Here is a 25159-nt window from a genome sequence, read left to right on the forward strand (position 1 = left end):
AAGGGCTAGCTTCCCATTTCTAAAAACCATGGCAAAGTAAAATGGACTGTAAAAAGCAAGTCTGACAGTAGTGATAACGAGCAGCTTAGCTCCCTTGCAGCCCCTACCGCTTCCGGTTTTGCACTACTGACACTACCTTACTGACGCAATACAAGGGACAGCGGCATACCTTCCGGGAGTTCAAAAGCAAAAGAGCTGTGTTCCAACTCTACCCAATCGCTATGGAGCAGAAAGTAGTGATCTTACTAGGGCAGTTGGTAGGAGCTGCGGTTTGGGAAGCCAAAACCTGGCCCCGTGAGTATAAAAAGACAGTCAGAGATATTTGAACAACTGCAGGCCATCTTTTTTTTTTTTTTTTGTCAATCAGTTTTTATTATTATTATAATTGTTCACAGACAATGAAAAGGTTACATCTAGGAATAAAGACAATTGTAACAGGTTTTGTAAATGTAGTAACATACAGGGTCGAGAGTCTCTTGCAGAAGAGGAAATTCCGTTGGAGAATGAACTGCTTTAGATTCTCCTAGTTGGTTTCTTTAGTAAGGAACCTAAAATATTTTGGAGGAAAGGGGGAGGGAATGGAGGGTAGGAGGGATGGGAGGGATGGGAGGGTGAAACAATGAGGGGAGTTGCGGAAAAAGGGTAGAGGGAGATGGTATAACAGTAACAACATTAAACCAGGTCTACAGTGATTAGATTTTACTTCTGGATAGGAAATAAAATAAGCCATGGGTTCCAAGTTTTCTCGAAATTGGGTAAGCTATCATTGCGGAGGGCTAAGATGTTCGTATATACTGTGTTCGGAGATTAATTGAGTTAAATCAATCTCACTTGGCGAACTGTCCGACCTCCATTTCCTGGCTATTAAAAGCTTTGCGCATAGGAGGATATGGCCTATTAGTTTCTTATTAGTAGGAGGGATTGTCCCCGGATCTAGGAGTAGGAGTGCGATTTTTGGAGTGAAGGGAACCTTCAGGCCTGTCACTTTGAGTATAAGGTCGTAGGTGGATTTCCAGAAGGGGAGGATGTGGGGGCAGGCCCAGAAGATATGGATCAGGGAGCCTTGTTGCTCGCACTTCCTCCAACAAAGGTTGTTGTTGGATAGGCCTCTTCTGGCTAGAATAGATGGGGTGAAGTACCAGCGTGTTATCAGCGTTTGGTGGGTTTCAATTAGGTTAGCGCTGTGTGAGGCTTGTCCTGACCATTTAAAGGCCTTAAGCCATGCAGTAGTAGGGATTTTTTGGCAGAGGTCCTTCTCCCAGTTCAACAAATGGCTCTTGCCCGCTGGCCTCAATGCTCCAGTTAAGTTGTCATAGAAGAGACGCGTATGCGTTTTAGGACAGTTGGAGCAGAGTATCTTATAAATGATCTCAGGTACTTTAAGCTCCCGTAGATGGTGATTGTGAAGAATGGAGCGTACTTGCGAGTACTTAAAATAATCTGAGTTGGTCAACAAGAATTTGGTTTGTAGTGTTTGAAAAGGTATAGGGCCTAGCGGGGAAAGAAAGTCTGATATAAGATGGATTCCTCTTTTAACCCAGGATTGTAGCTGGAGATTGGGAACAAAATACTCTAGGATTCTAATAGGGATATTCTTTAGACTTCTAGTATTGTTTTTGTCCGCATTATGGAAAAGATTCTTCCAGGCTTCTATTGAAGTTAGCATAGGGGGTGACAAGTTCGGAGTTGCGAGGTGTGGCAAGAGTTTTGGGGACGACCAGGCGGCTATATAAGCTATCAGCAAGTATTTCAGTGGTTTTTGGAGGTTGTTTTCTGTTTCTATTGAGACCCAGCTAACTTGTTGTGTATGGCTAGTCCATGATATTGTTTGGCTTAGTGTTGTGGCTGTTCGATAGGAGTCCAAATTGGGTAATCCAAGGCCACCCTGGTATCTATTGAGGGAAAGGATGGAAAGAGCAATTCTAGGCTTTTTATCGAGCCAAATGAATTTAGATAATTGACTTTGGAAACTTGCCATGGTTTGTTTGGGGATTAAAATTGGAAGAGTTCTAAAGTAGTGTAGAATTTTGGGCAAGATGAGCATTTTGTAAATGTTTATACGTCCTAGCCAGGAAATCGGGCGAGAACGGTAGGAGTCCAACTCTTTTTGAAGAGTTGCGAGAAGCGGTGGATAGTTGACTGAAATTAGGTCCGTCGTTGGGAAGCATAAATTTATACCTAAATATGGAATGCTTTTAGATTGCCACTGAAATGGGAATTCCCTTTCTATATCTTGTTTAAGATCCTTGCTAACGTTAATGCCCAGAATTTGAGATTTGGTTATATTTAATTTGTAATAGGATACAGAGCAGAATATGGACAGAGTATTTTGGACTGTTCTCAGGGAAAGGGTTGGGTTTGTGAGTGTGAGTAAAATATCGTCAGCGAATAAGCTGATTTTGTGCTGGCGGAGACCTGCGGTAATTCCCTGAATGTCTGGGTGAGTTCTTATATGCTCCGCTAAAGGCTCCATTACCAATGTAAATATTAAGGGTGATAAGGGGCAACCTTGGCGTGTTCCATTAGAGATAGTAAAGGGGTTAGAAAAGAGACCATCTACCATAATTTTTGCTGATGGGGAGGAATAAAGGGCTTTGATAGCATTGAAAATATAACCTGAAAAGCCAAATTTATTTAGTGTGGAGAAGGCATATCCCCAATGTAGTCTATCAAATGCCTTTTCGGCGTCAAGGGCAACCAGGATTGAGGGGATTTTTGTAGATTCAGATTTATGTATCAGATTTAGAATCCTTCTGGTTCCATCCAAGGCCTGTCTCCCTTTTGTAAAGCCCACCTGGTCGGAGTGAACGATATCAGGCAAGATTTTGAGTAGTCTATCCGCCAGCACTTTAGCAAAAAGTTTTATGTCGCAGTTCAAAAGGGAGATAGGCCTAAAGTTGGCAGGTGATGTGGGGGCCTTGCCTGGTTTTGGAATTGTTATGACAGTAGCTTCCAACATTTCCTTGGGAAAGGAGCTTTGTTCTATGCCTTGATTGAAGGCCTGAGATATGTGTGGAGCCAGGGAGATGGAAAAGAGTTTGTAATAATCATTAGAAAAGCCGTCAGGGCCTGGGGCTTTGTGGGATTTGAGGGTTTTAATAGTATTTATTATTTCTGTCGGGAGTATTCGGGTGTTAAGGGTTGTGAGTTGGGATGGCGAGAGTGTTGGGAGATTTGTTTCTTTCAGAAAATTTTCGATAGTTTGGGTAGATGGTTGGGGTGTGTCTTTGTCATCTTTTAGATTATATAGATTAGAATAATATTGGCGAAATGTTTCTGTGATTTGTGTTGGGTGAAAGAGTTTTGTTGAGGGATTGTGGGGGTCTATAATATAAGGTATCTTAGATTTGAATACTTTTTTTTTAACTAAATTAGCCAACATACGTGTGGGTTTGTTTTTGGAGGCGTATAAAGATGATCGAGAAGCTGTCATTTCTCTTTCATAGTTGTCCATTAGGATGGATCTAAGGTTTTGTCTAGTAGCGAATAATTGTTTATGTAGTGAGTCTGATGGATTTTTATTTATTTGGCTTTCTATAGAAGAAAGTTGGGCTAAGATCGAGTCTAGTTGTCGGGATTTTTCCCTTTTGTGTTGGGCACCGGTCTTAATAAGCACCCCCCTGATAAAGGCCTTGTGGGCGTTCCAGATGGTTAAAGGGGAAACGTCCGGAGTGGTATTGTGAAGAAAATATTCTTCCAGCGCTAGTTTAATGTTGGTATGATATTTAGGGGTTTTTAGTAGGAAAATATTGTTCCGCCAAGGTTTGGGGCTTTCTTTTATTATCTCAAGAGAGACATTGATCGAGACAGGGGAGTGGTCCGACCAGGTGGCCGGACCAATTTGGGCTTTTTCTACCAGAGGAAGAGTGGATCTGTTCACCAAGATCAAGTCGATTCTTGAAGAAGATTTATGTCTGGCTGAGTAGAAGGAGTACTCTTTAGATGATGCATTTAGACATCTAAACGTGTCGAATAGGGATTCTGTTTGTAGCCAAGGGAGCAGGGAAGTCGTCGATCTCAGAGAACCTCTTGTGGAGTCTAGGGAACTATCCGGGACAGCATTAAAATCTCCACATATAAATAGGTGACCCACCTCGCAGCTTCTAGCTTTTTTTATTGTTTTATTTAAAAAACGAATTTGGGCTTGGTTTGGAGCATATAAATTTACTAGCGTGAAGGGTTTGTTGTTAAGAGAGCCAGATATAATGATATATCTGCCTTTGGGATCTATAATCTGTGACTTAGCTTCCAGTTGTAGCGAATCTTTAAAGGCAATTAAAACTCCTGCTTGTTTTCTAGGGGAGCAGGCTGAGAAAATTTTTGGAAATTTTTTATGGGAGAGTTTAGGACAGGCGGAAGCCGCGAAGTGGGTCTCCTGCACGCAAACAATATCGGCATTAGAGGAAAGAGCCTCCTTCCAAAGCAAATATCTTTTAAATGGAGAATTTAACCCATTTGCATTGATTGAAACAATCTTAATTGACATTGTGGAAACCCAAGAATCCTTTGAGCCGGAATATTAATACAATTTGAGCAGTAGACCAAAAACAAGAAATAGTAAAGGAAGTAACATGTAACGGGTATAGAAAACAGAGCATATTAGAAAATGCCCATATCATCTTGTGTAAGACGATATTTCCATTTGTGGAAATTATTGTGGGCAGAAAAGGAGTAGTACACTCAGAATTACAGCGTAAGATGGAGAAATACGCATAGAGCTATTGCAGGCTGGAGGGCCTGAATAGCGGTAATGGGGGGCGGAGAAAGTTCGTCTGGCGGAGACCTGTCCGGGTCCGCCTGAGTGCATATCTGGATGGGTCTTGTCCTCAGACGCTATTGTGGACTTGGACTTGAGCGGGAATTTGCGCTCTTTTGGAGGAAGGATGATGAGTGGACGAGGAAGGAATGTCAATCTTCCAGGATTTAAGAAAGTGGATTGCGTCTTCTGGTTTTTGAAAGGTGTGAGTGGTATCTTCTCTGCGAATCAGGAGTTTTACGGGAAACCCCCATCTGTATGGAATCCCAGCTTGTCGTAGGGCATCGGTGACAATGGAAAACTTTTTTCTGTTCAACATGGTGGTTTGTGAGAGATCCGTAAATAGACGAATCTTTTCATACGGAGATGGAAGGTGAGATAGGTTACGCGCTGCAGACATAACAGCATCCTTTATGTGGTAAAAATGAATGCGTGCTATAATGTCTCTTGGGACAGAGTCAGCGATGAATCTGGGCTTAGGCAGCCTGTGGGCTCTGTCAATAGTTAGGTCTAGATTACTGGCTTCAGGGAGCAGCGAACCCATCAGTTGTTTCAGGTAATTTGGGATATCAGTGGAGGAGACGGATTCAGGAATTCCGCGGAATTTGATATTATTGCGTCTATTCCTGTCTTCAATATCCGCCATTTTTGTTTTGAGCTGCTCAACCTCCTCCACTAACTCGTAGTGTGCGTCAATTAAGGCATTGTGTGACTGAGAAAATTCGCCCATTTTATTTTCCGTATGGGAAACACGGTCACCAATCTCGTCTATGGTGTTTTTAATAGCGGTATTTAGTGATTGGAAGCTGACTTGAATAGAGTCACTTAAGGCTACCACCATGTCCTTTATGAAGGATTCAGATGCTGGTTGTGATGTTGATGACATGGATGACACTAGCTCTCTCAGGGATGGTATTTGGGATATTGAGGGAGCTGCAGTGTCAGTCCTAGGCTTTTGTTTTTGGGGGCTATCAGATGAGGTGGAGGACTGTGACATGTGCGGGGAGGATGTCGGCGCCATTTTAGGTGGTTGCTGTGAGTGGGAAAAATGTCTCTTTCCTCCTGATAGTGTCTGTAGTGAGGGCGATGTGTTTGCACTCACCCGTCCTCGCTGATGTTGTCTCGGCGGGGAGCTGTCATCGGAATGAAGCTGAGCCGATTCCTCTTCATTCTGTGTGTCGGGCTCGGAAGAGAGCGGAGCGGTGACTGCAGGAGCGCTCCGGGATGCCGTGGCAGAGAAAGAGTCATCCAGGCGCTTTGGCTGAGCGCGGGAGTCCCTGCGGCGAGGCATTGCAGCTGTCACTGAAGTTACCGACACCGCGGGAGAGAGGAGAGGACCCGTTAGGTGCTTTGGAGTTGCTTACAGGCTGGGACCGGAGCGGAGCTCAGGCATTAAGCGGCAATCTTCCTGCGCTGCCAGGCCACGCCCCCAACTGCAGGCCATCTTTGATGTGCATATGATATTAGAGATTAAGAAGAGATTCTTTAATAAGAGACAGAAACTAGGCGAGTCTCTTAGGGATTATGCTTTATCCTTACAAGAGGACATAAAAGCTGTGGTCCAAGCGGACCCCAAAGAGGCTGACGGGGGAGATCAAGCTGTCAGAGAGCAGTTCATAGACAGAAACCCTCTGCAGACAATTGAGAATGCTATCTGTCCAGCACCCAGCTACTAGTTTCTTGGGATTCAAATAACTGGCCATCCAGGTGCTGGGAACGGAACCCCAGGGGGCCGAAGAAGACGATCCCAAAACTGTTATCGGGCTCATGGGAGAGGAGCAGCTCTGAAAGGCCACTAAGGCTGGTGAGCCCGCAAAAGAGACCCTGCATGAAAGGCAGAAGCAAATGGCCAAGTTTGCCCGTAATGTAGCCACGCGGTGTAAAAAGATGGAGGAACTGGTGAGCCAAAGGTCATCCATCCCCTTGGCTGGTGGACACTGTGCGTAGATGCCATTCTGGTTCACAACGACCTGCCCGAGGCTACCTCCACGGTCTGTGGCCCTTTTGTAAACATTGTCACCTCTATGGCCACCAAGAAAACATAAGCTGGGCGTTAAACAGGCAATCCCCGGGCAGGAGGACCATCCTCTGTGTGGACGACGAGAAGGTGCAACCCCCTCCAAAAGGGATCTCCAAGTATGTTGGGCCATGTCATGAGATTACTATCTACATGGATGGCATACCTCTGCCTGCATTATTACACACTGGGTCATAAGTGCCCACTGTCAAGAGAGTAGACTTTGAGAAGTACTGGGCTCTAGATGCGTTGAGCTGCCCGCCAAAACAATTGATAAATGTTACGGCCAGCAACGGACTGCCGGTGCCTATAGCAGGGTATTGGGAACCTACGGTTCTCGCAGGAAGTGCCGAGTTGCCAAAGCATGGCATCTTGGTAGTAGACGTCCCTGATAGAAATGCTCCAGTCGTGACTTTGGGGATAAATATCTGGTATAACTGCTATGAGGAAATGTTAAAGGCATTGTACGAGTCTGTTCCAGCAGCAGCTCAGACTCAACGAGTTGTACTGAGAAAGGCCATTAAGGCCACTTCCACATGGGCAATTTTCTTGCGCGATTTTGTAGTGATGCGACACTGCTACAAATGGCATGTATGTGGAGTCCATGCTTTCCTACGGGTTCTTCCACAGGAGCGATGTTTTGTAGGCTGCTACATTGCGACACTATAAAATCGTTGCATGCTCTATACAGCCGCAATTGTTTGTAGCCCGTGTTTATCGCATAGCACGAACTTGCAATTTTCAGGCAATGCAATTTTTTTTCCAACATTAGAAATTACCTTGCTCGCTACAAAATTGCAGGTAGCAGCGACGCAATGCTACATTCTGTCCAAGATAAAAGCATCACTGACTCTTCAAAATAGTGCGTACACAGCAGCGATAGCGCTGTCGCCCGTGTGGATGCAGCCTAAAGCTCTGTCCGCACAGCAGAGGTTGGCCAACCCAAAAGGACATGTCAGGCAAGCTTGAGTCAAGGATGTGAGACCAGTGGTAGAACCCCCAGAATCAGAGTTCCTGCTCTGGTGTCAGACCCATCCGGGACTACAGCGAAAGGACTATGAGGCTTCGGTCGAGCCGATCCCCATTGAAGGACATCGATTCCTGATGGCTGCTAAAAGCCTTGTTACAGTGACTGCTGGGAATTTGTCTTATAAATATAGGACATATCCCTGTACAACTATGGAAATCTACTGCAATAGCACAAGTCTCTAGTGCAACCTGGAGATATTCTAGTTCCCTGGGTTGCCTAGTCTCCTGACGCAGGAAGACGATTGGCTAATACAATGGCATTTCCTCTATTACCAGTGATTAATTTTGTTTTTTAATCATCCATAATCCTTTTTAATTTACAAAACTATGTTATAAAATATGTAATTTCCAGAACATTTGTAAACTTCCATCCGGATTCTATAGCAGATTCGGAATTAGTCCAAACTTGTAACAAATTTATGAAATATTTTTGTAACAAACATTGCCTTTTCTCCATTAATTTGTCTATTTTTAAACCGAAAAATGTGTTAATCATCATGTATCATTCACTGTTAAAACAAGGGTCAGGGGATAAAGGTGACCTTTAAGTCATCCTAGGACCTCTTGGTAAGATATTAAAGCCTTTTTCTGAGGCCCCGCAGACCTCAGGACTCCTCATACAATATATTACACAGTGCAAGAACGGTCTGTGCTTAGAATGTGCTGGAATGGAGAAGATTACGGGATTCCAACGTCCAAGAACCCCACGGACCCTGAGAAGGAGGTCACCGAGTGGCCACATGTGCAGTTACTCTCCATTGGCGTCAAGGGAAGACATGGAATTATATGAGACTCGTATAGGAAAACCTTCCAGTTCCGGTGGCAGTTGTCTGGATACTTCTTGTGCGGTCGTCTCACAAGTCCCCGGTCACACATAAAAGTACAATCTTTGCATCCTCTTCCCCCCACAAGAGAAACCACCGCCTGTTTATTCATAGCTATAGAAAGCATAAGGCATTGGGCCCCAAGAAAAAGAAAACCCAAGGGGCCACAAGATCGTTAATACATTCATCTACAGAGCCTCATTGGGGCCCCACAGTGTCTGTAGCTACAATGTTGGATGCCCTTGTCCTCCGTTGATGGCAGCTGTGTCACTCTGGCTTTGGCACCAGCTGTTGGGTGTCTTCTGATGTTGCCCCATTGCCATTACATGTAGAATCCATTGCCTGATCCTTTATCTTCTCCTTACGTCCAATCACACCCCCCACACCTGCCCCGACTCCTGTTCCAATGGCTCCGAATGTGAGAGACCCTCCAACTGCTCCAGTAAGGATAGCGGCTTCTGTGGCCAGGAGTGTTCCAGCCACAGCTGCTCCCACAATGCCGCCGGCCAAGCTGAGGATCCCACCGCCCACTGCACATCCGAGCCCCACGGCACACTTGGTAAAGCGCTTGGAATACGCGGTGCAGAATTTCTCAACTTCTTGGTCAAGGCGAGTCTTCATCTCATCCATCAGCTTCTGTCTTGCTGCATCCTCACTGCCTTGCAGTCTCTGCTCAAACTCCTGCAGTAGACGGGAGGCCTCCTCAGTGACCACGATCCTCATCTTAGAGGTGGTCACCTGCACGATCTTGAGTGGGGAAGACGTGATCGGCGCCTAAGAGAAAAAGAAAGGTTAGATTACGCTGATCCGACTCTGCCAGGGCAAAGGGCTTATTCACATGCCGTAGTTCCATGTGTGCAACGGATTGCACATGGACCTATTAGGCCACGTTCATACAGAGGATTGCGCAGATTTAAGGCAAATAACATCCTCAAAGTGAAGCCTTGATTTAAGTGAAAATCCGCACAATGGTCCACACTGCATTGATTTTTTTTTTATTGTGCAGATTTGAATTTCTTGGAATCTGCACACAGATTCGCCCGATTGAACGGGTCCAAATCTGCTTGTGGATTCGCGGCAGATGGATATGCAAATCTATGGCTGAGTGGGTTATGAGGCAAAGTCACAATGGATTAGTCTGGTGCGGATCCCAGTTAAAGGGGCTATTCACATGTGTGTCTCTTACATGGTAAAAGTAAAAAATGGTGGAGCCCATCAGATTTTAACCCGCTCATCTGAATAGGGGCAAAGGCTTTACATAAAGCACAGCTTGGTCGGACAGTCATCACCTACATGACATATTCCACCCTGTGCATTAATGAGGTCAATGCGGACTCACGAAGTCAACGAACCAGTCACCATGATGAAGAAAAAAAAAAAAAAATCACAGAGACAGAGGGATCCTTTAGACTTGAAATCAAAATTAACTGAAAAGCACCCAAAAATTGATGAATTTATTTATAGTGTTATTAAAATATAACTTTTATTACAAATTTTCATTTAAAATAAGATGTGACACACTACCTATAACTCAGCACACACCGGGGACTAGACAGACACTAGAAAAACAAGCAAAGAACAGAAAAAGGGGACAGACAAGGAAACTAAAGGATAAAGTGTGTTTCAGACACTATGTCAAGAGGTCAGACGTTTTTTTCTTTCCTCATAAGTTGCCAATGGTTGGTGATTCTCATACGTTGGTATTCACCAATCTGAGACCTCCAGTGGCCTATGCTTTTAGGGGCCTTGTTCTGATGGTTAGCATACAATCCTCCAATCAGAGACAGTAAACACTTATATTGCCTCTATGTACCATTGTCCCAATCTTCTTGTTACTGATGATCAATGATATCCCTTTAAATCCAATAGTGATATCTGTATATATCTCATCTGAGGGCTGAATACCATCAGCAATTGTGTCACTTCAATCACAACGTGACCAATATATATATCATTCAAAGGCTGAATATGATCAATAATTAGGTCACTTTTCACTTTTATCGACGCGTTTCTTCGGCCCTGATACGATATTTGAGCCGATTCATCAGGATCAAAAGGGGTGAATAGCCTAAGTAAATTGGTGTTAGGAATCTTTATAGAGTAGTTCCTAAAGTTTATAATGTGTAAATGTACTTTGTTGGTGATTATTACAGTATCCTGCTGAGGATGTATTAATCAGCGCTGCTGGAATGGTAAAGCCACTGCTCTTCTTTATAAGTACATTGAGTGGTTATTATAGTATCCTCCTGAGGATATATCAGCGCTGTTAGGATGATAATGTCTCTGCTCTTACTTATGGTTACATTGAGTAGCTGTTGGTTCAGAGCTCATGATACACAGCTGCCTGGTGTAATGCTGATGGATATGAGGGTAGAGATAGATTACGTGTATATCCCCTCTCCAATCAGTGGTGGACTTCGTTAAGATCAATGATTTACGTGAAGTATGATGACTACGTTCACATTTCCATCAATTAAAATAGTAATGTTATAAAGTCCACAAAGATATGAATGTTATGCTGTTTTATGCAGCAGTAATAGAATGCTCCAGAAAGTTATACCTCAAGATTCCCAGATATGTACTCTTAAAGGGGTTGTCCCGCGGCAGCAAGTGGGGGTATACACTTCTGTATGGCCATATTAATGCACTTTGTAATATACATCGTGCATTAAATATGAGCCATACAGAAGTTATTCACTTACCTGCTCCGTTGCTAGCATCCCCGTCTCCATGGATCCGTCTAAATTCGCTGTCTTCTGGCGTTTTTAGACGCGCTTGCGCAGTCCGGTCTTCTCCCTGGTGAATGGGGTCGCTCGTGCCGGAGAGCTGGTCCTCGTAGCTCCGCCCCGTCACGTGTGCCGATTCCAGCCAATCAGGAGGCTGGAATCGGCAATGGACCGTACAGAGCCCACGGTGCACCATGGGAGAAGACCCGCGGTGCATCGTGGGTGAAGATCCCGGCGGCCATCTTGGTAAAGGAAGAAAGAAGTCGCCGCAGCGCGGGGATTCGGGTAAGTAATAAACTTTTTCTTTTTTTTAACCCATCCCTTGGGTTTGTCTCGCGCCGAACGGGGGGCCTATTGAATAAAAAAAAAACCCGTTTCGGCGTGAGACAACCCCTTTAAGATAACACACATGCCACCCTAGAGGGCTTTGATAATTAGTCCCTCATTCTTTACAGGCAAAGTTGTGTTAGCTTAGTTGGAATTCTATTTTGCATCACTACTACCTATTAAGAGCAAACGCCTGTTAGTGGCTGTCAACGGTTTCTCAGCCCTAACTGTAGGCACTGCAGCAGCACTGACAAACTGACAACTGCACACCAGGACACACAATCCCCTACTGATATCCCTCTGCCCACCAGGACACACAAGCCCCTACTGATATCCCTCTGCCCACCAGGACACACAATCCCCTACTGATATCCCTCTGCCCACCAGGACACACAATCCCCTACTGATATCCCTCTGCCCACCAGGACACACAATCCCCTACTGATATCCCTCTGCCCACCAGGACACACAAGCCCCTACTGATATACCAACGTATGAGAATCACCAACCAGTGGCAACTTATGAGGAAAGAGAAAAACGTCTGATCTCTTGACATAGTGTCTGAAGCACACTTTATCCCTTTAGTTTCCTTGTCTGTCCCCTTTTTCTGTTCTTTGCTTGTTTTTTTAGTGTCTGTCTAGTCCCCGGTGTGTGCTGAGTTATAGGTAGTGTCACATCTTATTTTAAATGACAATTTGTAATAAAAGTTATATTTTAATAACACTATAAATAAATTCATCAATTTTTGGGTGCTTTTCAGTGAATTTTTTTTTTTAGTCACCATGATGAGGACCAATCCCTAGCAACATGCATCCTATACAAGATCATAATAAGAGGGGGAGGGACGGGGGCCATCAAAAGATGTCAGAGGTCAGTTGTCACCAATAATACCCGAATTAGGATGCAACAGTGGCGGATCTCACAAGCAGAGCACACAAAAAAGTTTTGATGTGAATCATATGTAGAGTAACAAAAATGAGACATCCAATAGGTGGCGCTGCAGAGGTATTGGTCCATCTTCCTAACTTCATGTATTTTCTAAAGGAGCATGAATGGTCTTGTAAGTGTCCTCACTCACCTTCTAGATGCTCTCATTAAGGAGTGGTGACACCCTTTCTTTATACCCCCTAACCAGATCCTCCCACCAACCCCCAACGTTATCCTGTGACCTCTCCACCTTCAGAGGGCAAAAAAAAAGAAAAACATGGCCTCTTCCTTACACAAACAGCGCTACCCCGGTCCATAGAAGAATCTGCAATACCAGACAACCCATGGACAGGGATGGATCCGCTTCTGGGGAAGAGCTGCAAATCTTACATAATCCTTGACAACTAAAATATAAGGAGGGGAGCGATGTGAACAGAGACAGAACAGCTACAACTTCTGTTACCTCTTTATCCACAAAGTCCTGGAATTTCTTTATGGTGTTTTTCATGTTTTTGTCGTTTTCAAGTGCATAAAACATCTGGAAGAAGAGATCAAGGGGTTAATGTAGGTGAAGTACGGGCGAGTCTCATCACAAACCCACAAACCCACAAACCCCTAAGTATGAGCATAGTGTGTGAGAGACATTGACATCTAGTGGCCAGTGTGAGAACTGCATAATGAGGTGGTATATGGAAACGTTGTGGGCGGTTACTGGAGACATTACAAAGTGTTACAACGTATTCTTGAGAAACCTCCCCGGACAAAGGGGATTAGTGATCCCCCCCATCTGCATGACTGGGCCTATGACCCCCCTCTCGCTGCAGACTAGGGGAGCGGAGCAGCTCATCCCCATTGTGGAAAATTTGTGATACGCTGCCTCTAGTGGCCTTTTATGACATGACATCATTACCTCCATTGGGGAATCAAAGCTGAAGTTTTCTCTTTGCAGCGTGCCAACAAAATCCTGAAAAATAACGAATACGAGAAAGTTAAAAAAAAGGGATGAGAAACCCATCAGTATTTCTGTTACATCGAGAGACGTCCGTCTTACAAGGCTGATCCTGCACTGATACACTATAACAAAGTCATCATCTGTGTGAGAACATTCGATCTCCCTGCAGCCACCACTAGAGGGAGCTCAGTCTGAATTATGTTCTATGTATATGCAGTCTGCAGTGAGCTCCTCCTAGTGGTGACTGCAGGCAGATACAATTATAAACGTCTATGAAGGAAGTTTAAAGATTTGTAATATGAAAAGAAAAGCTCAGACCTCTACAAATATAGATCTATATTAGAAGATTAATCGGTGCAGACTTTCAGATCTAGCAGTGGCATGGAGTTATCTACGGAGTCATCAGAATTTCACTGGGGGAGGTGGGGGATGCTGTTGGGTCTCTGGAGATGGATCAAGACATATCTTGCATCTTTCTATACATCTCTCACCTCCGCACCTATATAGCGGCACTCAGGAATCTGTCACATGACTACAGTAGCAGGCGCCCTCTGACAACCTGCACTTATTATATCATATCTAACCTTCAGCATTCGCCCCAAATGGCCACATGTGATCCTCTCGCCGTGGACATCAGTTTTACGGTAGAGCCAAACTCCTCCCACAAGGTCCGAGACGTATGTTGCCAGGTGACTCCTGAAATCATCATCCATGTCTGTGAATTAAGAGACGATTGTCATTATTATACCGGACTAAATTCCGATAGTTCAGAAAATAGCCTGCTGCTCAGAAGGGGAGACGACCGAAGCCGGAGATAGGGCATATCCTGATGGCAGCCATGACCTGATGGCAGCCATGACCACAATCCCCCTCATCATAAGCCTGAGAGGCCCAACGTTCCCAGTATTATAGAAGGTCTCTGCTGCGGGGGACGGGTAATAGAATATACATGAGTAATATTGGGGAACGTTAAGTCCTCCAGAGCCGGACTTCCTGTATTACTGCTCATAGTCATTTGGTCGATAACTCAGGTCTGTAGAGCCAACGTCCCTCTGAGCGGCATCTTACCTGTGAGTTTTCCCTGACTGGATCTGAGGAAGGCTTTCCCTGGGTGAGGTAGGAGGAAAGCGCTCACGGATGGACTGCGCAGAGTCTGCAGCACACGCCGATATGTTGCATTCTTCCGCATTCTCTGAAAAACAAAACCAAGTGTCCAGTTCATCACCCGGGATCACCCGCCAGCCACTGCTGCTCCAGTGTTTTTAGCTCTTTTAGTCAGATATTCCTATAGTTTATTGACAAATATGTCAAGTTTAGGCAATGACTCCATATTTACAGTCTTGACCGTATTTTTCCCCCAAAAAGTCTGCAATTCGGCGTGGCTTGCTGGATATCAGCTTCTTTGCCAACTTCTGACTAATGACCACTCAATTCTTACCCAAGCAGTGCTCGGAGTTGTTCACAATTCTGCGTTTTTGTTTGTTCACCCACTTTTGGCCATTACTGTACACTCCATCATGCCGGACCCCAGGAGCTCACAATCTAATCTGAAGGCATCATGGATGCATAAAGAAATAAAAAATAAACCTTGAAGGAAAGTCACAAGAGCCTATAGATCCCACCATGGAGTTGTGGCCGCTGGTTAGATTCAAACCCAGTGCCCAAGTTCTACATGGGAACCATGATCACCACTGAGCGGCCATGATGCCTTTACACCATCAATAACTTCAGTTGGTTCGGATGAGGCATTTACTGTTGGGTCGGCGCTGCCCTCCCTCCCAATCATACCGCACCTCAGTCTCATGCTCGATGTAGGACCTAGCAGCTTCATGACCACAGTTGTCGGGGTTGTGCCAGTCCCGAACCAGAATATTCAAGTGCTGAAATATAAAACAAACTGTTAATAAGGGAAGTACTGAAGGTGGAGAGGTAATAGGATGACGTTAGGGGTTGGTGGGAGGATCTGGTCAGGGGGTATAAAGAAAGGGCAAGTATATACTCCTTGCTGGTGAATATCACCTCTCCATCTCCATGCCTACACCTCAAAAGAAGGCGGCACAATGACCTTCTGGTTGTCCACTGCTGGTTGCCCTTGAGTTTCTATCCAAACTGAAAACGGCCAACCCTAGCCGAGGGCTTTTATCTCTTCAGGTTCCAGACTCAACCAAGAACCCCAGAGACTAGATGCTGGTCACATTATTGACACAAAAAAGTAGTGACAATTTTGGGAAACTGGAGGGAAGGAGGTGTAGGCATAGAGGCGAAGACCTGGAGACCAGACCAATGCTGAAGGGAAGGAGGTGTAGGCATGAATGTGTAAATGGGGAGGCCAGACCAATGCTGGAGGGAAGGAGATGTGGGCATGGATGTGTAAATGGGAGGCCAGACAAATGCTGGAGGGAAGGAGGTGTGGGCATGGATGTGTAAATGGGAGGCCAGACAAATGCTGGAGAGAAGGAGGTGTGGGCATAGAGGTGAAGACCTGGAGACCAGACCAATGGTGGAGGGAAGGAGATGTAGGCATGGATGTGTAAATGAGAGGCCAGACCAATGCTGGAGGGAAGGAGGTGTGGGCATGGATGTGTAAATAGGGAGGCCAGACCAATGCTGGAGGGAAGGAGATGTGGGCATGGATGTGTAAATGGGAGGCCAGACAAATGCTGGAGGGAAGGAGGTGTGGGCATGGATGTGTAGATGGGAGGCCAGACAAATGCTGGAGGGAAGGAGGTGTGGGCATGGATGTGTAGATGGGAGGCCAGACCAATGCTGGAGGGAAGGAGATGTGGGCATAGAGGCGAAGACCTAGAGACCAGACCACTACTGGAGGGAAGGAGGTGTAGGCATGGATGTGTAAATGGGAAGCCAGACAAATGCTGGAGGGAAGGAGGTGTGGGCATAGAGGCGAAGACCTGGAGACCAGACCAATGCTGAAGGGAAGGAGGTGTAGGCATGGATGTGTAAATGGGGAGGCCAGACCAATGCTGGAGGGAAGGAGGTGTGGGCATGGATGTGTAAATGGGAGACCAGACAAATGCTGGAGAGAAGGAGGTGTGGGCATAGAGGTGAAGACCTGGAGACCAGACCAATGGTGGAGGGAAGGAGATGTAGGCATGGATGTGTAAATGGGAGGCCAGACAAATGCTGGAGGGAAGGAGGTATGGGCATAGATGTGTAAATGGGGAGGCCAGACCAATGCTGAAGGGAAGGAGGTGTGGGCATAGAGGCGAAGACCTGGAGACCAGACCAATGCTGGGCGGAAGGAGGTGTAGGCATAGATGTGTAAATGGGGAGGCCAGACCAATGCTGGAGGGAAGGAGGTGTGGGCATGGAGACAAAGACCTGGAGACCAGACCAATGCTGGAGGGAAGGAGGTGTAGGCATGGATGTGTAAATGGGAGGCCAGACCAATGCTGGAGGGAAGGAGGTGTGGGCATGGATGTGTAAATGGGAGGCCAGACCAATGCTGGAGGGAAGGAGGTGTGGGCATGGATGTGTAAATGGGAGGCCAGACAAATGCTGGAGGGAAGGAGGTGTGGGCATAGAGGCGAAGACCTGGAGACCAGACCAATGCTGGAGGGAAGGAGGTGTAGGCATGGATGTGTAAATGGGGAGGCCAGACCAATGCTGGAGGGAAGGAGGTGTGGGTATGGAGGCGAAGACCTGAAGACCAGACCAATGCTGGAGGGAAGGAGGTGTGGGCATGGATGTGTAAATGGGGAGGCCAGACCAATGCTGGAGGGAAGGAGGTGTGGGCATGGAGGCGAAGACCTAGAGACCAGACCAATGCTGGAGGTCTAGAGCCGGACTAATGACGTTACGTTAGATTCACAGGTATCAGTCAAGAAAGACCTGTATTAATATGTAAGAAACCCCAGATATCCCACAAGGCTTTGCCAAGAGCTTTGATGACAATGTTCAGACAGAGCAGAAGTTACCTGTAGATATTGTAGAGAAAAAGATTCCCCGGTCAGCTCCGAGACGTAGAGATACATCTAGAAAGACAGAAATGCATCATGATCAGTCTAATCCATCTCATAGATATGAAATACAGTGAGGTCACATGGTCAGTGCCACCTTAAAGGGGTTGTGCGCCAGGCTAAAATTTTAAAAAGACACAGAATGGCGCAAAATAATAAAAGCAGCCATACTCGCCTCATCAATGACCTTGGTCATGTGACCATTGCAGCCAGTCACTGGAGTGGAAATCGCTGGGGAAGCTGAGAAGCATTGGATCTGCAGTGGCAGCAGGTCAGTGAGGAGAGTATGACTTCTTTGTTACGTCACACCATTTTTGCTTTTACAATCCCGTTAGTAGATTAAAAAAACTGACGCCACACTGCAACAAACAGACCAGGTTTTCCAGTTTTTGATAGATCAGACAGACGGATCCATCCAAAAGTGGAATCTTCAGTCTGTCGGCATCAGTTTTGCTTCCAATCGAATGGATCTGTTTCTTTGTAATTTTTAAAAAATCTAGTTTCCTACTGAGCGTGCCGGTGGAAAAATGGATCCATGAAACAGGACAAGTAATGGATAGAAACTAAAGGATTTCTGTTTGCAGTCGTTCTCCGATGACAATACAAACAAAAGAAGGAGAACCAACGAAGGCGACTTTCCATCAGGATTCTATTTCTTTGAGCAGAAAAAAAAAGTAACCCAGCAGACTACACTATGGGTCACATGACGAAAAAACTGAAAACTGACAGAACGGGCATGAAGGGAGATACTGAAAGCCCTAAAAACTAAGTAAACGGGAAATTAAACCATTAGATTCCATTTTTCCAGTCCTTATGACAGAACAAAAGAGATGAAACACAGAACGCAGAGGTCAACAGAGCCCTAAGTCCACCTCCTCCTGATCACAGAAGTGGTGATAGTGTCATATACTATATCAGGATCTAAGGAACTGACATCAAAACAGAGCAAAAACTGATATTTGGAGAGAATTCCCAGACAGCCGTACCTCCAGATAATCCAGCTCCGTCGTCTTCAAGCTGGCGTTTACGTTGAAGATCTGAGGAGGACAAACACTCGTTACATTAGAAGATCTTCCTGAATAACCCGTAACTGAAAGAAAGTGAGATGGTCTAAATTGTCTGTCTGGGTAATCTAGAATCTACGGCGTCACGCTGCTTCTACCACGTGCGTTCAGTACGGCTCTGGTCATGTATGTACAGCGAGCCAGAGGTAGCTGGAGTGGGTGGTGTTAGCTTACACTTGGTCACAGTGGCAGCTTCTCTGACAGATATGGCGACCCGCAGCAGACGGTTGGTAGGAGTCTCTGCGTAGTTTACGCACCGACTGCTGATATCTGTATGTGACGCCAGTGCCTTTATATGAGAATAACCTTATTTATAGTAATTAAATAATGAGACCGGTCCAATTGGATGCCAGTAAACTGAAGGCCTGCAGTTTACTATGTAATGTCAGGTCATAGAGATGGTTCACTCTTGTGGATTTGGGAGCAAGGATAACAGTTACATTGTATCCACATTGACAGTGGGAGATTTATTACTTCTCTCAGGGTGAAGGTTATTTGGATACAATAAAGATTTCCCATTTACTATGTCTGCAGCAGTCAGTGACAGGCTGGAAGGGTTCGTGCAGGGTAGATTATATTTCACTGTTAGTTAACTGCGCAAGGAGAGGTAACACTCACTATTATGATGGTCTCTCTTTCGGACTGACTCAGATTCCCTTACTCAGGATGGAGGAGAAACCCCACTACTCTCTGTTCTTCCTCCCTCTATCTCCTCTGATGACACACTCGCTGTCTCACCACACTATATCCCTCTCCTGCTCTTGTCTTTGCATCTGCCCTCTTCTGTTCCCAATCTCATGTTGCTAGGCAACTAAAGCACCAAAAGGTAAGCTGTTGCTGGGATAGCTATTTCACCAATAGGAGCATCTATCTCAGGTGGGGCACCTCCTATGTACCCTTGGGGCTCATAGTGATATCCCAGGAACTTAACTCTCTTTGACTACTCTGTAGGACCCTCCAGGTCACTACAGATGCTATGGCTGTGATCACCAGCCCTCCCCCTACCCTCCCCAGAGCTCCAGGAAAGAAGGAAGGACCCGCTATAGGAGCAGATCTACTGAAAGTCACATACCAGGTAGGAGCTGAGGAGCATGGACAGGGCGGAGAGCTTGATGCAGGTCTCTCGATCACTTTCAATGTCCATTGACCCCTCTGTGTCCAGAACGAAGACGGCCATCTATGCGGAGGAGAGAGAAGGGTTCACGTCATAATGGAGCTCACAGAAATTGTGTAGTTTGTACTTCTGTAGAAGTAAAGTCAAAGAATTCACTATAAACATCAGGATTAACAACCTGTCGCAAATTTACAGCCTCCGGCTTTGTTACAATGTAGACAATCCACCGCAAGTTAATCATAGCATCAGGAGAAAGCCCTCTCCTGCTCTGGACTACAGGCTGATAACACGGAAGTTGATACATTGTACCAAACTCACAGCTGTTTCAGCAGCACTAGATCGGAAACCCTTAGGTGTAAACAAGTTTTCCAATTAAGAGCAAGCAGAGATCTTGAATCAAAACTAAAGACTGTTAGAAATTGGCAGAACGCCTTTTAGTCCAGGACATTGTAAATAAAAGCTCCGTCCTGTGATGCTCCCACTTGTCCTCATAGGACTTCAGTTCTCAAGATGACATATAGTGTGTCGTTACCTTTTCTCCATTCTTCTCCAGGATGAACGGTCGACTCCACAGCCATATCCCCTTGGTGAGACTGTCCGTCCCGGATCTCCAGTCAAACCCCTTGAGGGGCTCCTCGTCTGCCCCCAGGCTGACCGGCTGACCAGTCTCCTGCACACAGAAAGCAAGTTAATCAATTCATTGTGAGGGCAGGGTGCCGAGACGATGGGTGGTGGAAACTCATCGAGACAGGAGCCTTCTGCATATTTTAAGCAGCACAAAAAAAAAAAAATCATTGTAGTCGGCAGCACATATTCCCATGTCAATACTCTACAGTAATTCATCCCCTAATAGAGTCTGACTGGACATCTGAAGAGCAGCAGATAAGCATTTCATTGACTGGCACTCCTCATCGGGAACGCATTGCTCCATGTAAAAGGACCCTAAAAAGGGAGAGGTGCAGCGGAGAAATCACAGCCAAATGGGAATGAACAGTCATATTACCAATCATCCACCCTCTCGTAGAGCTGGAATTGGCCTGTGTGAAGGGCTGGTAGATAAGTGCCAATTGGCGCTTGTTTACCAAAGCAGATTGCTCCATGTAAAAGAACCACTAGGCCTGCAGTACGTGACACCTTTGTTCACATGACAAATGCATCCACAGGAAGTCATGGTCTCACTGCAGATGATGTCACTCACAGAACATGACATCATCACCACAGAACATGATGTCACCCCCTAATACAAAAGTCGTGTAAACACCTGCAGGATTCCTCCTCTATACACACAGCACCATTTTAGCTTGGAGATGTGCGGGGATACAAGCATGAGACCCTGGACAGGACAAGGACAGTCGTCCCTCTACTATGTAAGATGCTGCCCTCTGTCCCACGCTTTAGGACTCCTCACCAGGCTGTGCAGGGCTCTCAAGATATAATTCAACAGGCTGGACTTTCCTCTTCTCTTCTCCCCGATGACACAGATGAGGCACAGCGGGTAATCCGAGATCTCGCTGTCCAAGAAGCATCTGTCCACTGCGGATTCATCCAGCCACATCCTGCATGATGCATCAGTGTGGACCAGCTGGACGGCATGTGCAGGAACCTAGGAGAGTAAAGTTCAGGTTAATTTTTTGGTTTTCTTCATTTTACCTCAATACTATACTTCTGCATAATCCTCAATATTCATGAGGTGATGCAGATGCTCATCAACAAAGACCACCCATAAAGGTCTCCCTCCATTCCCAATGAGTCTCCATGGTAAAGCCACCTAGGACATCAGTGGAGCAGATTGCTTTCACTCATTGACAGGACATCACAGGCGTGGTTCAGGTGCCCATGGCAGTCCCTACTGATCTCTAATCCATATGGCATTGTGATGTACTCCCAGAGATCTCATTAAGGCGTGGACTGTGTACCAACCAAATGTTACTCAGCACTAAGTGTGTGGCATTAAGGCACCCTAACCCAAGGCTCTTACATTTAGTTTTTACCTACCTGTTTGGACTGTTCCTCTTTGACAGCCAGCTGAACATTACACACCAGTTGCTGGAGGCGGTAGGCAGGTATGAGCTGGTCTTTTGGACATACTTTCCTGCATTCTGGACAGCGATGACCAAAGGGTTGCGGGGCATCCCAATAGGAAGAGATACAGGGCTTGCAAAAGGTGTGCCCACAGGTGATAGAAACCGGATCCTTGAGCTCATGGAGACAGATGGAGCACGTGATAGCCTCTTTTAGTTTGTAGAAGTGAGCAGACCCGTCATGTGGCATGGCCGCCCTAGCAAAACACAAGACTTCTTCCAGCACTCATGAAGTTAAAAACAGAGCTTATTATAGCATCCATAACAACATCCTCATAGAAGCAGATGAAAAAAAAGGGGAACGCCCTAGCACAGATATATCTGGAGGGGGGAGGTGGTACAAAAAAGAACATGACAACAAATATCACATGGCAGACTCCGCCAGGTCTCAAATTATGTGGTTTTACATAAGAAACTCATTCTGCCCAAACATGGCACCAAAGCCTCCCCTTGTGCCAGTCACAGCACGGGTTGCAGTGTTCACTCCTCTCACCTATCCATCTAGCTGCTCTCCTGGCTAACACCCCCCCTAAATGCTTTCTCCTCCACTAATGATCTCAGACAAACATCCTCCATAGTGCAAACCTCACACTGCAAGACTTCCCCAAGGCTGCACCAGCTCTCTGGAGTGTGCTACCCCAGACAATGAAGGTAATCCCCAACCCTCACAGTCCTTGCCCTAAAACCACATCTGTTTCTAACTTCTGTTCACCGACCCTTCTACAATCCCCTCCCGCAGTGTTCTCCACATACACCTCATATCTGCATATACACAGATAGCGGCTCATACAGCTTCATGTATATGACCCATTTATATAAGATGGCCCACCGGGGTAGAGAACAAGCACTACGACCTCTCATGTCCCTCCCCATCTCCTCATAGATCGTAAGTGCTTGTGATCAGGACCCCCATTTCTGCATTGGCTGAGCGCTCTTATATCCCTCGGATTTCCTCAGAGTGTAAGCCCGTGTCACCCACATTTCCTCAGAGTGTAAGCCCGTGTCACCCACATTTCCTCAGAGTGTAAGCCCGTGTCACCCACATTTCCTCAGAGTGTAAGCCCGTGTCACCCACATTTCCTCAGAGTGTAAGCCCGGGTCACCCACATTTCCTCAGAGTGTAAGCCCGGGTCACCCACATTTCCTCAGAGTGTAAGCCCGGGTCACCCACATTTCCTCAGAGTGTAAGCCCGTGTCACCCACATTTCCTCAGAGTGTAAGCCCGGGTCACCCACATTTCCTCAGAGTGTAAGCCCGTGTCACCCACATTTCCTCAGAGTGTAAGCCCGGGTCACCCACATTTCCTCAGAGTGTAAGCCCGTGTCACCCACATTTCCTCAGAGTGTAAGCCCGTGTCACCCACATTTCCTCAGAGTGTAAGCCCGTGTCACCCACATTTCCTCAGAGTGTAAGCCCCGTGTCACCCACATTTCCTCAGAGTGTAAGCCCCGTGTCACCCACATTTCCTGAGAGTGTAAGCCCCGTGTCACCCACATTTCCTCAGAGTGTAAACTCCGGGTCACCCACATTTCCTCAGAGTGTAAACTCCGGGTCACCCACATTTCCTCAGAGTGTAAACTCCGGGTCACCCACATTTCCTCAGAGTGCAAACTCCGGGTCACCCACATTTCCTCAGAGTGCAAACTCCGGGTCACCCACATTTCCTCAGAGTGCAAACTCCGGGTCACCCACATTTCCTCAGAGTGCAAACTCCGGGTCACCCACAATTCCTCAGAGTGCAAACTCCGGGTCACCCACAATTCCTCAGAGTGTAAGCCCCGGGTCACCCACATTTCCTCAGATTGTAAGCCCCGGGTCACCCACATTTCCTCAGAGTGCAAACTCCGGGTCACCCACATTTCCTCAGAGTGTAAACTCCGGGTCACCCACATTTCCTCAGATTGTAAGCCCGTGTCACCCACATTTTCTCAGAGTGTAAGCCCCGGTCACCCACATTTCCTCAGATTGTAAGCCCGGGTCACCCACATTTTCTCAGAGTGTAAGCCCGGGTCACCCACATTTCCTCAGAGTGTAAGCCCGGGTCACCCACATTTCCTCAGAGTGTAAGCTCTTGTGAGCAGGGCCCTGGTTTCTATATAATGCCCAGTTTTGTCTGTTCCTGTTCCCTCTGACTTGTACAGCGCTTCAGTATATGTTGGTGCTCACACACTACAGAGGATAGAGGTATGACAGTAATAAGGGCTAACTCACGGCTTAGAGCGGCTGCTCCCCATGCGAAGCGCGCAGGTCACCCAGATAACTGTGCCGTCTGCAGGCGAAGCAATGAGGACTGAAACAAGAAACGAAACTGATAAGATAATGCGACACCCTGACGGAGTTAACCCCTGAGCGACAGAAACAAGAGAAGCAGCATCCATGCCTGCAACCGCATTCCATCCTCACACCGGACGCTGGCCCCTGTTCCGTCCTCACACCGGCCCCCAGCCCCACACCAGGCCCCCGGCGCCCCACCCCGGCCACAGACCAGGCCCCCAGCCCGGACCCACACCGGCCCCCAGACCCACACCAGGCCCCTGGCGGCCCGGCCCCAGTCCAATGGGCCGAGGTTTATTCATACATCCATGACATCCGCTCATCAGCTAACAGGCGCTTCAGCTCCAGTATTCAGAAGTTAAATGTCCAATACAAACACAAACTGAGGTTCTCACCCAGCTTACCCGAGGCAAGATCAACCCAGCTCTGCACACAGCAGAAGGTTTGGGTCAGAGTCTCTGTCTCCTACTGGACTGGGTTGACATTCTTCCTGCTCTTTGGTAGTTTCCTCCTTTCATCAAAAACCCCTCTCCTCTCCAGCTTAGGTAAGACACCGGGACCTTCAGTCCTGCTAACCTTCAGAACCAGAGTCCAGAATTACATCACACGCTGTCACTCTTCTCCCCGCTGTCACAGCTGGCCGACCAGCAGCAGTAGCGGCCGCAGCTTCAGGGCCAGCCCTGCTTCCAGCGGCATGTGTGTGGGGGGCCGGAAAGATAAGGCAGGAGGTCGAGCTCAGGAGGGCACGTCTGTGGCAGCCAATAAGCGGCTGGGGGAGAGTGCTTAATTTTAGGACTGCCAATATGTGTCTCCACTAAGGATGAGCGAGTATACTCGCTAAGGCACTACTCGTCCGAGTAATGTGCTTTAGACGAGTATCTCCCTGCTCGTCCATAAAGATTCGGGGACCGCTGCGGCTGAGAGGCGAGTCACGGCGGGGAGCAGGGGAGAGTGGGCAGGAGAGAGAGATCTCCCCTCCGTTCCTCCCCGCTCTCCCCGCTCCGCAGCGGCCCCCGAATCTTTAAGGACGAGCAGGGAGATACTTGTCTAAGGCACATTACTCGGACGAGTAGTGCTTTAGCGAGTATACT

General features: G+C 46.7%; 1 protein-coding gene across 1 annotated transcript; it reads right to left on the reverse strand.

Annotated features, from left to right (window-relative positions):
- Positions 1-7929: 7929 nt before the first annotated feature.
- On the reverse strand, positions 7930-24113 carry RNF112 (ring finger protein 112). The gene is made up of 13 exons (XM_066577010.1): positions 24006-24113; positions 21709-21991; positions 21122-21316; positions 20246-20383; positions 19672-19776; positions 18522-18572; positions 17494-17550; positions 15352-15438; positions 14627-14750; positions 14143-14273; positions 13517-13570; positions 13070-13144; positions 7930-9400 (listed from the first exon to the last, which is right to left on the reverse strand). Exons 1-13 carry the CDS (start codon positions 24026-24028, stop codon positions 8894-8896), a joined length of 1830 nt encoding a protein of 609 aa, XP_066433107.1. The 5' UTR covers positions 24029-24113; the 3' UTR covers positions 7930-8893.
- Positions 24114-25159: the final 1046 nt, after the last annotated feature.

The sequence above is a fragment of the Eleutherodactylus coqui genome, chromosome 8 (genome assembly GCF_035609145.1).
Source record: "Eleutherodactylus coqui strain aEleCoq1 chromosome 8, aEleCoq1.hap1, whole genome shotgun sequence".
Classification (NCBI taxonomy): Eukaryota; Metazoa; Chordata; class Amphibia; order Anura; family Eleutherodactylidae; genus Eleutherodactylus; species Eleutherodactylus coqui.

Excerpts from the sequence above, each read along its gene's own strand:
- RNF112 (XM_066577010.1), bottom strand. The coding sequence starts at position 24,028 with ATGGGGAGCAGCCGCTCTAAGCC. Across the intron at positions 19,777-20,245 it reads TGGAGAAGAATGGAGAAAAG|ATGGCCGTCTTCGTTCTGGA; the intron begins GTAACGACACAC and ends TCCTCCGCATAG. Across the intron at positions 14,274-14,626 it reads CAGTCAGGGAAAACTCACAG|ACATGGATGATGATTTCAGG; the intron begins GTAAGATGCCGC and ends CTTAATTCACAG.